This window comes from Nipponia nippon, unplaced genomic scaffold, assembly GCF_047370975.1.
Source record: "Nipponia nippon isolate SJK-2023a ecotype South Korea unplaced genomic scaffold, ASM4737097v1 scaffold_36, whole genome shotgun sequence".
Taxonomy (NCBI): domain Eukaryota; kingdom Metazoa; phylum Chordata; class Aves; order Pelecaniformes; family Threskiornithidae; genus Nipponia; species Nipponia nippon.
The window spans coordinates 2,618,343-2,628,724 of record NW_028262354.1 but is presented as its reverse complement, the minus strand read 5'-3'; the positions used below and the strand labels follow the sequence as shown (position 1 = coordinate 2,628,724).

The following is a 10,382-nucleotide window of genomic DNA, read 5'->3' as shown; positions in this document are numbered from 1 at the left end:
CTGTGTGTACTGGTGTGTACCAGTGTGCATAGGTGTGCATAGGTGTGTATTGGTGTGTATGGGTGTGTATGGGTGTGTATAGGTGTGCACAGGTGTGTATGGGGGTGTGTATGGGTGTATATCTGTGTGTATAGGTGTGCACAGGTGTGTATGGGGGTGTATGGGTGTATATCTGTGTGTATAGGTGTGCACAGGTGTGTATGGGGGTGTGTATGGGGGTTTATGGGTGTATATCTGTGTGTATAGGTGTGCACAGGTGTGTATGGGGGTGTGTATGGGGGTTTATGGGTGTATATCTGTGTGTATAGGTGTGCACAGGTGTGTATGGGGGTGTGTATGGGTGTGTATGGGTGTATATCTGTGTGTATAGGTGTGTATCGGTGTGTATGGGGGTGTGTATGGGTGTGTATGGGTGTATATCTGTGTGTACAGGTGTGTATCGGTGTGTATGGGGGTGTGTATAGGTGTGTGCATCGGTGCATATAGGTGTGTATAGGTGTGTATAGGTGCATATAGGTGTGCGTATGGGTGTGTAGGTGTGTGTATAGGTGTGTATGGGTGTGTAGGTGTGTGTATAGGTGTGTATGGGTGTGTGTGTAGGTGTGTATCTGTGTGTAGGTGTGTATGGGTGTGCATAGGTGTGTGTATCTGTATGTATAGGGGTGTGTACGGGTGTGTATCTGTGTATGGGTGTGTGTGTAGGTGTGTGTATCTGTATGTATAGGGGTGTGTATGGGTGTGTATCTGTGTGTAGGTGTGTGTATAGGTGTGTGTATCTGTGTGTAGGTGTGTGTAGGTGTGTGTAGGTGTGTGTATAGGTGTGTGTATCTGTGTGTAGGTGTGTGTAGGTGTGTGTAGGTGTGTGTATAGGTGTGTGTATCTGTGTGTAGGTGTGTGTAGGTGTGCATAGGCGTGTGTATCTGTATGTATAGGGGTGTGTATGGGTGTGTATCTGTGTGTAGGTGTGTATAGGCCGCGTGCCCAGGCGCGTGCCTGTCCGTCCCCGCCTCCCCCGTCCGTCTGTCCCTACCCCCCCCCCCCCGCCCCGCTCCGGGCGCGTTCCCGGCCCCGCCCCGCGCGCGTGCGCAGAGCCGCGGCCCCGCCCCGCCCCGCGCCGCGGCCCCGCCCCTCCCGCCCGCGTGCGCCCCCGCCGCCATGAGCGCCCCGCCGCCGGGCCGCGGGCTGCGCTTCGCCGAGAGGCAGCTGCGGCGGCACGGATGGCGGCGAGGTGCGGATCCCCCCGCTCCGCCTCGCCCCGGCCCCGCTCCCCGGGCGGGCGGCCGCCCCCCGGCGGCCTCCCCCCGGCGGCCTCCCCCCGGCGGCCTCCCCCCGGCCGCGGGGGGCTCTGCGGCGGCGCTGACGGGTGTCCTCCTCCCCAGGGCAGGGGCTGGGGAAGCGGGAGGACGGCATCGCCCGGGCCATCCGGGTGAAGGTCAAGTGCGACACGGCGGGGGTGAGTGCGGCCCCCCTGCCCCGCCGGGGCTCGCCCGCGGTGGCCGCCGTGGCGGTGGCTGCAGCCGTTTTGGGGGCTGCAACCATTTTGGGGGCTGCAACCATGGTGGCTGCAGCTGTTATTTCGGTGGCTGCAACCATGGTGGCTGCAGCCGTTTTGGGGGCTGCAACCATGGTGGCTGCAACCATTTTGGGGGCTGCAACCATGGTGGCTGCAGCTGTTATTTCGGTGGCTGCAAGCATTTTGGGGGCTGCAACCATTTTGGGGGCTGCAACCATTTTGGGGGCTGCAACCATTGTGGGGGCTGCAGCCATTGTGGGGGCTGCAACCATTTTGGGGGCTGCAACCATGGTGGCTGCAGCTGTTATTTCGGTGGCTGCAACCATGGTGGCTGCAGCTGTTATTTCGGTGGCTGCAACCATGGTGGCTGCAGCCGTTTCAGTGGCTGCAACCGTTTTGGTGGCTGCAACCATTGCGGTGGTTCCAGCCCTTTCAGTGGCTCCCCGGTGCCTCGCAGGTGGGACACGATGCGGCGGAGCCGTTCTCCTTCCACTGGTGGGACCACGTCTTCAACAAGGCGGCTGCCAACATCGCCGTGGAGGCCGGGCAGGTCGGAGGGCTGGGGGGCGGCGGGGGGTTGAAGGCAGGGGAAGGCTTTGGGGTCCCCTTTGGTGGCCTTTACGCTGCCGCTACATCTCCCCGCAGCCCCCAACAGCGCCTTGCGCTGGGACCGTGGTGGCAGGGAGGCGCTGCTGGAGGGGACGAAGCCCCTCGGACGAAACGCTTCCGAGCCCTTGGCATCTCTCTCCCCCCAGGATGGCATCTCCATGAAGACGCTTTCCGAGGAGGGAGTCCGGATCAGCACTAAGAAGCCCCGCAAGGCCGGCAGCACCGGCAGCATGCTGTACGGCCGCTTCGTGAAGGTAACCGGCCCCGGGGCCGTGGCTCGGGGAGAAGCTGGCGGCTCTGTGAAGGCTGCTGCGGGCTCTGCACCCCCCTTGCAGCGCAGCCTCCCCAGCCCATCGCTGCTGTGGCCCCCAGGGCCCCCATTTTCTTGGCCCCCTCTCTCACGGCCCCTCTGCCTCTCCCCGCCGCAGGCGGCCACGCTCACGGCACGCGGGGAGGAGTCCACGAAGCCGCCCACCGGCTCAGAGAGCAGCGAGGAGGAGGAGGAGGAGAAGCTGGACCTCTCTTCGGCCAGGAGGCGAGGCTGGGGCAGGGGTGCATGCCCCGGCCCCGCGCTGCGGCAGCGGGGAGGGACGAGGGCGAGCCCCGGTCCGGACCGCGCTCCCCGCCGCGCCGACGCCGGGGGTGACACGTCCCGTCTCCGTCCCGCAGGCTGACGGACGAGGAGCTGATGCGAGCGTGCGGGGGCCGCACCGCACACAAGTGAGTGGTTGGGGGGGGGGCTGCACGGTTGGGTTTCCCCCTCCTGGCAGGGGTTTCCGAGCGGGCTGGGCCGGGGCGTGCGCGTTCCCTGCCAGGGAGGTGCCGGACCCCGGCTGCCCGCGATCGTTGCAGGGGTGCCCGTCACGGCCTGACCATGAGCGCCAAGCTGGCGCGCCTGGAGGAGCAGGAGCGAGCCTTCCTGGCCGCGTACCGAGGCAAGGAGCGGCAGCCCGCAGAGAGCAGCCCCCCAGGGAGGCAGGGAAAACGGAAGAAGAAAACAAGGGAAGAGCCTGGGGACGGGGCCGCTCCCGAGGGGCTGCAGAGCCAGGAGCCAAGCGGAGAAGAGGAGGTGGCGGGAGAGGAAGGGAAGGTTGCGAAGAGGAGGAAGAAGAAGAAGAAGAAGAACCAGGAGCCAAGTGGAGAAGAGGAGGTGGCAGGGGAAGGGAAGGCTGCAAAGAGGAAGAAGAAGGAGGAAGAGGAGGAGGAGGAGGACAGAGAAGAGCCCGTTGAGACAAAGAAGAAAAAGAGGAAAAAGAAGAAGGAGGACAAAGAAGAGCCGGCTGAGCCAGAGGTACCTCTGGAAGACACAAATGGGCCAGACGAAGCTGGGCACAGCCCCAGGAAGAAGAGGAGGAAGAGGGAGCCGGAGTGAGGAAGGGCCACGGCTGCCGCGCTGCGCAGCCGCCGGTACCGTCTGGCTGTCGGGGCCCCGATCCTGCCTGCTGGCGCCAATGGGGGCCCAAGGTGCTCTGGGCTCTTCCCAGGTGGAGCCCAGCGCTGTGGCCCAGCTGCGCCTTCGCTGCCTGGGGATGCTGGGCTGGGACTGGTTGGGCTGGAGCTGGATCGAGCTTTATTTCACTCCCCGAGCCTTCCTCCCGTCAGGGGTGACCCCGGTTCCCACCAGGCCCTGGGACAGGCACCCATTTGCCGTGGGTCTGTCGCAGAGGGACACAAGGGGACAGACCCCCCGCGGTATCGAAGTATTTTTTCAAGGGCACGAATAAATCTTTATTGGGGTGAAACTATCCTGAGGTGCGAGACGCGCGGCAGACCCCAGGATCGCGTCTACACCTAGAAGCACTCGGATTAGGCAGCCGCCCCGTCGCTCCCAAGCTCCTGGGGGCTTTGGTCTGCGGTGAACTTCAATCCCGCTGGCAGAGCTGGGTAGGACTGGAGCCCAGTGAGGTGCTGAGCATCCTCCTAGCAGAGAGCTGCGGCTTTGGCAGAATTAGGCCCTGATCTGCCGTGCCGAAGCCTGGCCCAGCACCCCGAGCCCCCGCTGAGCCCCAGCCCTAGGTCAGCTGCAGGACGCAGTCCGTCTCGGGGTACGGTGGCAGGTTTAAAGCGTATTTCTTCTGGAGCGCGGCGGGCACAAACCTGCCCCCGAGGAAGTGGTAGCGGCCAGCGAAATGCATTGCCGCCTTCTTGGGCGCCGTGAGCGAGATGAGCATGTCAGGCTGGAGGCCGTCCGCCTTCCCCTTCTCCACGTCCCAGCCTGCAACAAGCCCCGAGGCCAGGCTGGAGGAGGAAGACCCCGGCCGGGCACCTTCCTCCGGTGGGTCCAGCCGCTACTCACCCGAGGGGATGTCGATGCTGGCGATGGGCACCGTGATGCGCTCGAGGGTGCCGAGGATGCTGCCGAAGGGCTCCCGCACCGCTCCCGTGAAGCTGAACCCGAAAATCGCGTCCACCACCAGGCCGTAGAGCTCGTCGATGAGCGCGGCCTGCGGCGGGGAAGGCGGCGGGTGAAAAACAGCCCCAGGCACGGCTCCAAGGGCGGCTGCTCCCAAGCCGGGGGCTGCTCCTCACCTCGGCCGGGAACTCGGGGAGGAAGGGGATGTCCATCTTCTGGCACTGGGTGGTCAGACCTTCAAACAGGGGCTTGTTGGGGCGCTTGGGGTAATACACGGTCGGCTCGTAGCCCTGCAAGAGCGGGAGGGACCTGAAGGGCGCTCCGGCAGCAGGAGCAGCCAGAGGAGCGGGAACCCCAATGCTTGCGGGTACGGGGACGGGCGCCCTCCCGGGGGGAGCGCGCAGCCGCCTACACGAGAGACTCACAAACATTTTCAGGTGCCGGGCGCAGACCAAGCCATCGCCGCCGTTGTTCCCCGGCCCGCACACGACCAGCACGGCGGGCTGGCTGGTGGTGAAGGAGCTGGGCGGGTAGGCCTGGCGTGGGACAGGAGATGTAGGGTTACGGTGGGGAAGCGAGGCCACGCCACGGGGCCAGGACCCCCAAGGACCAGTGCCGGCCTCTCGCGCGCCCACCTTGGCGATGGCGGTGGCGCAGCTCAGCCCTGCCAGCTCCATCAGCTGATCCACGCTGAACTTGTACTCGGTGAAGAGCTCCTGGTCGATGGCCTGGGCCTCCTCCTGCCTGGGGAGGGAGGGAGGGAGGGAGGATGGCAGCCCTGGGGGCCTCGAAACCCAGCCGGGCTCCAGCTCTGCGGGGTCCGGGGCAGCTCGGATCCCCTCGACTTTGCAAAGCACCAGGGAGTGCGGGGGGGGGGGGGGGGGGGGCAGGACCCAGCTCCCCACCCTGAGCCCCCCCGTGCACCTCTGCACCCCCATGAACCCTGCACCCCCGTGCACCCTGCACCCCCATGAATCCTGTGCACCCTGCACCCCCCTCCGCCCCCCCTTTTGCACCCTCCCTGCACCCCAGCCCCCCCCGCGACCCCCCCCGGGGCCCCGCACCCCGCTCCGCAGCCGTACCCGAGGAAGCGAAGCCCCCGGGGGCCGGGCCCGGCGCTGGGCCCGTGCATGGCGCGGTGGGGACGGCACCGGTCCCGCTCCCAGCTCCGCTCCCAGCCCCAGCCCCGGCCCGGGCAGCGCCCGCCCGCCCGCGCCCCCGCCGCCACCAGCAGCCCCAGCCCCAGCAGCGTCCGCGGACCCGGCATGCGGCGGGCACGGCTCGGCCCGGCCCGGCGCGGCGCGGCTCGGCTCGGGGCTCCGCACGGAGCAGGCGCAGGACCGGCCCCGGGGCGGAGCGCCCAGCCCCGGGCTGCGGGGCGGTGCCGGGCGGAGCGCAGGGCTCGGAGCCCGCCGTCCCTCCAGGGACCCCCCCCACCCCGGGACCCGCCCCATCCCGGGATCCCCCCCCTACCCTGGGACCCCCCACCCCACCCCGGGACCCCACCCCAGGAACCCCCCTACCCCGGGACACCCCCCTGCCCCGGGACCCCCCACCCCGGGACCCCACCCCGGGACCCCCCCTACCCTGGGACCCCCCACCCCACCCCGGGACCCCACCCCAGGAACCCCCTATTCCGGGACACCCCCCTGCCCCGGGACCCCCCACCCCGGGACCCCACCCCACCCCAGGAACCCCCCCTGCCCCAGGACCCTCCCCTACCCTGGGACCCCCACCCCGGGACCCCCCCCGGCCCCCGCACGGAAAGGAGAACGGCAAAGACCCGGGTTCAAAACCGTCTTGGCTCAAGCACCGTGAGCGGGATCCCAGCGGCAGCTCGGGCCTGCCCCGGGGAGGCACGGATCCCGCTGCCCGGTCACGCTGCCGGGAAGCCGCCGTCTCCCCGTGTCCTCCACTGTCACACGAGGCTGCAGACGAGGGACAGCATCCTGCTCCCCGTGCGGGGCTCCGGGTTCCCGCGGGGCCGGCAGCCGGTGGTGGCGGCGGCAGCAGCGGGGTCGGCGGCAGGGCTGGGAGGCAGCGAGGCCACCGAGGCGTTACGGGGTGTGCGGGTGCCCGGCGGGATGCAGAACAGAGCACAGGGGGTGGATTTCATACTGGGGTACACGAATCCCCCCTCAGAGCTGCTGCCCCATTATAGCGTTAGGGTTGGGGTTGGCTACAAGGTGCCAAAATCCCAAGCCCCTGTGATTTTGGGTTTGGGGACACGGCCGTCGCAAGGAGCGGGGGTGTCCCAAGCCCCGCCGGGGGTCTCCAGCCCTGGACCCTTCCCTCAGAGGACACCCCGGAGCCCAGACCTCCCCTCCGCTCCTCCAGCGCGTCACCTACCGCTCCGGGGACCTCAGCCGGAGGCTTTGGCGGTCACGACGCCCTGCGAAACGCGGCGTGAGAACCGCAGCCCTTGGCTCGCCGGGGAAGCGAAGCTCCGGTGGTGGTTGGTACTCGCTTGGCCGGAGGCCGCCGTGGTGCGGCGGGGCCGGGCGCGGGCGGGTGGCGGTCAGGCTACTGGGAGCAAAGCAGAGACGGCTGCCGTGGAGGTGACGGAGAGCATCTGTGTGGCAAACTCCCCCCTATCGCATCGTTACCGAACCCTCCCCAAATTCCAGCTTGAATTAAAATCAGTCCCCAAACGCGCTCCCCAGAATTACGCAGCTTTTAAAATCTCTGGATTTTCCCCTTTAACCATCACCTCCGGGGCGATGCCACCCGCTGCTACTGCAAGGGTATTTGGGTGCAGGGAGCCGTATCGGGGTGCCTCCCCCTCGCCCACCCACCTGCCAGCGTGGGGCTGACCGCGACGCCCTGGAGCCGCGCTGGGACCATCCTCATCCTCCCCAGCGGTGTCCAGGCAGCTGCGTGGGTCGTGGGGCTCCAGCGCGGGGCCGACAGTCGAGGCCGCTCCCATGCCTCCGGCAAGGAAGGGCAAATAGGCAGGAGTTTGGTGCCAGACCGTGCCGAAGCCTCGGCTCCGGCAGAAACCGGCTGCGTGGCTCAAGCAAGTTGGCTGGGGTTTAGTTCGCACCCTCTTACCTGAACGCCCGGTTCGTGCTCCCAGCTCAGGTGTGTACAGCTCGTCCCCAGGCCGGGCTTTCCCCCCGAAGGACCTGGGGTCAAGGGAAGGAAGGTTTCTCTCCTGGGTGACGCTGGGAACTCGGCCGCGGAGGAAGGAGGGGCAGGACGGCCGCTTTCCTACTCACGCCTCGCTCCCCCAGCGCCGTGTCCCGCTGGCGTGGGGCAGCGTCGAGCGAACCCGCTGCTGGCCGGGGGCCTGCCAGGATGGAGGGACGGCCTGGGGCTTACATGCGCCTGTCCCTCTGCCCACCTAAGCCGGGTGCCTCTCTCCACCAGCCCCCACCTGGGGTGTCAGCCCCCAGCACCCCGATCTGCCCCGCGCCCCCAGGGTGATGCTCACCGGGGCGGGTGCCCAGCCACCCCGGCAGGAGAGGCGGCCGTGGAGGCAGAGCTGGTGTTGGATGGCATCGGTCAGCTTGTGCACGACCCGCTCGCGGGCGGCTCTGGGGGTGTCCTGCCGAGGAGAGCGCCCGCGTGGGCTGGGCTGGGTCGTCCCGTGATGCACGGGAGGGTCCGGCCTCGGGGTTTTCCCCGGCGTGCCTTACCTGGCAGTGGGAAAGCAAAGTCAGGGCCTCCTTGTAGCGCCCGACGGCTTTCTGGGGGTCTCCCAGGTGGAAGCAGGCTGCTCCCAGCCCCTCGCACGCTTGCCACTGCCCCTGCACGTCCCCTGGGAGGCGAAGGGCAGCGTCAGCGCTGGCCCGGCACGTCGCAGCCGAGCTCCCGGGGAGGGAGCATCGCTGATGCCCTTTGGATCCGGCACACGCCCGGCTTGAGGCCGCTCGGCATCCGGATGCTGCAGAGCCCCCGGCACAGGGACGATTTGCCCGCGCCTCCCCTTACCCGAGTCCCGGAAGGCTTGCAAGGCGTGCAGGTAGTTCTCTGCGGCAGCCTCGTGGTTCCCGAGCCGGCTGCAGGCGTACGCCAGGTTACCGAAGCACTGCCCCTGCGCCCTCCGGTTCCCTAGAGCGCCTGGAATTGGGAACACGGGGCTCCATCCCGAGCCGGCACATCCGGCAAAGCCGAGAGCAAGAGATACCGGTGCGACCTACTGTGCAGTGCCGCCGCTCGCCGGTGCCAGCCCAGGGCCGTGCCGAAGCTGCGCAGGGCGTTGTGGGCAGCACCCAGGTTCTGCAGCAGCGCAGCCTCCCTGCGCCGGTCTGGCTCGCCGCCGCAGAGGGCAAGGGCCCGCTCGAAGCTCTCGGCAGCCAGGGAGAAGATGCGGAGCTGGGAGTAGCCGAGGCCGATGTCGTTGTAGAGTTTCCCTGCGGGGCAGAGAGGAAAAGCTGGGTGCGGGCGCTGCTCCCCGGGGCTCCGAGAGGAAAGGGGCGCAGCGCGGCGTTACCTCGCAGGGCTGGGTCGGGGATGCTCTCGCAGAGCGAGCGGCACTGGGCGAGGACGCCCGCGATCTCCACCGCCCTGAACCGTCGGCTTTGCAGCATGGAGCCGCTCGCCCTGCTCAGAGCCACCGCGGTGGCCTCGGGGCTCGCGGCCGCCGCGTAGGTCCGCGCGGCATCCAGGAAGCAACGCGCGGCTCGCGCCGGCTCCCGCATCCCCAGGTAGCAGCAGCCCATCTGCACGCGGGTCCCTGCTCGGCTGCCGGCCTGCGCCGCGGGGTTGTGGCCGGCGGCTTTGCCGAAGCACTCCAGAGCCCTCGGAAAGTCCTGGAGCCCTTCGTGAGCTGCGCCGATGTTGAAATAAAGGTCCTCCAAGTGCTCCCCGCTCTCTCCCTCCGAGGGCTGGGACTGGAGGAGGAACTCAAGGCCCTTTTTGGGCTTCCCGGTCTCCACGTAGGCAGCCCCCAGGTTGAAGGCACAAGCCCTGCGGAGCCGGGGGCTCGCCGTGCCCCCGGAGAGGCGAAGCGCCTTCCTGAAGCACCCCACCGCCTCCCGCGCATCGCCCAGTGCCAGCGCCCGGCGCCCGGCTCGCGTGAGCCCCTCGATCTCGCCCAGTGCCAGCCCCGCCGCCTCGTCCCCTCCCTCCTGGGCATCTTCCCCGGCCTCCGCCTTCTCCTTCCCTTTCTTTCGGCTCTTCTTCCTGACCGCGGGGGCCGCGGGCTCTGCTCCCGGGTTAGCAGCCTCCTCCGAAGCCATGGGCAGGGTGAGCAACCTGCCTGCAAGAGAAAGAGATGCAGCAGGCAGCCCAGTCCTGGGATTTCTTGAACCGAGCAGCGTTATTTTACATTATTAAAAAAAAAAAAAATTAGAAAAAGTCTCGTAGCCTGTTTGCTGCTAAAGTTTCAGGGAGGAAAACGGCCTTTCCATGGAGGACCCCAGCCCAGGTTCTGCACTCCGTGCTTGCCTCCTGCAAACCTTTGTGGCCGCCAGAGAGGAGGGGGGTCACTGGTGGAGGAGGGGGGGGCACCGCAGCACAGGGTGGGTGCTCCCGGGTGTCTTTTTGGGAGGCAGAACAACCGGTTGCATGCACTTACTGTTTGCTCTTTGGGTGGAAAGGGTGCCGAGAGCGTGGAGGGGAGGGAGAGGGCATCACCACCGCTTGCAGCCGCGTCGCTGCTGCAAACCGCCGCTCTCCAGACGGGGAGGGAGGGTGTCCGGAGGGCCTCCGAGTCCCGCTGGGGCTGGAAAAGCACCCGGAGCGGGTCCAGCCCCCCGGGCGATGGACGCCGGTGCCTGGGGCCTGGTGCTGGAGCACAGACAGCTTCTGGGCGCCTGGAAAATGTCGGGGTCGTGCATGGCACGCACCAACTGGGACAAAGCCAGGTCTCCTCCCGGGGAAGGCACGTTCCTGCAATGGCTCGGCTGGCTCCGGTTTCACCTCCGTCACCGGCACGGTGTACAGTGCCATGGCGACTTGGTT

The 10,382-nt window shown here is 67.4% G+C and overlaps 3 protein-coding genes across 5 annotated transcripts; 1 reads left to right on the top strand and 2 right to left on the bottom strand.

Annotated features, from left to right (window-relative positions):
* The first annotated feature begins 1,109 nt into the window (after positions 1-1,109).
* GPATCH4 (G-patch domain containing 4) lies at positions 1,110-3,677 on the top strand. Of its 3 annotated transcripts, none has more exons than XM_087772515.1 (7): positions 1,110-1,228; positions 1,380-1,453; positions 1,971-2,063; positions 2,269-2,376; positions 2,551-2,657; positions 2,792-2,842; positions 2,975-3,677. In XM_087772515.1, the coding sequence occupies exons 1-7, from the start codon at positions 1,156-1,158 to the stop codon at positions 3,492-3,494; spliced, it is 1,026 nt and encodes a 341-aa protein (XP_087628641.1). In that variant the 5' UTR covers positions 1,110-1,155; the 3' UTR covers positions 3,495-3,677. The 3 variants fall into 3 exon arrangements, with proteins under 3 accessions (XP_087628641.1, XP_087628639.1, XP_087628640.1); XM_087772513.1 differs by having other exon boundaries at positions 2,159-2,376; XM_087772514.1 differs by lacking the exon at positions 1,380-1,453 and having other exon boundaries at positions 1,139-1,228; positions 2,159-2,376.
* Positions 3,678-3,823: 146 nt separating this feature from the next.
* NAXE (NAD(P)HX epimerase) lies at positions 3,824-5,784 on the bottom strand. Its single transcript, XM_087772516.1, has 6 exons — positions 5,558-5,784; positions 5,111-5,219; positions 4,901-5,011; positions 4,652-4,765; positions 4,419-4,566; positions 3,824-4,337 (listed from the first exon to the last, which is right to left on the bottom strand). Exons 1-6 carry the CDS (start codon positions 5,740-5,742, stop codon positions 4,135-4,137), a joined length of 870 nt encoding a protein of 289 aa, XP_087628642.1. The 5' UTR covers positions 5,743-5,784; the 3' UTR covers positions 3,824-4,134.
* Positions 5,785-6,247: 463 nt separating this feature from the next.
* On the bottom strand, positions 6,248-9,727 carry TTC24 (tetratricopeptide repeat domain 24). The gene is made up of 10 exons (XM_087772511.1): positions 8,911-9,727; positions 8,618-8,830; positions 8,409-8,537; positions 8,114-8,235; positions 7,909-8,022; positions 7,694-7,764; positions 7,527-7,600; positions 7,271-7,403; positions 6,825-7,001; positions 6,248-6,505 (listed from the first exon to the last, which is right to left on the bottom strand). The coding sequence occupies exons 1-10, from the start codon at positions 9,656-9,658 to the stop codon at positions 6,394-6,396; spliced, it is 1,893 nt and encodes a 630-aa protein (XP_087628637.1). The 5' UTR covers positions 9,659-9,727; the 3' UTR covers positions 6,248-6,393.
* Between the last annotated feature and the right edge of the window lie 655 nt (positions 9,728-10,382).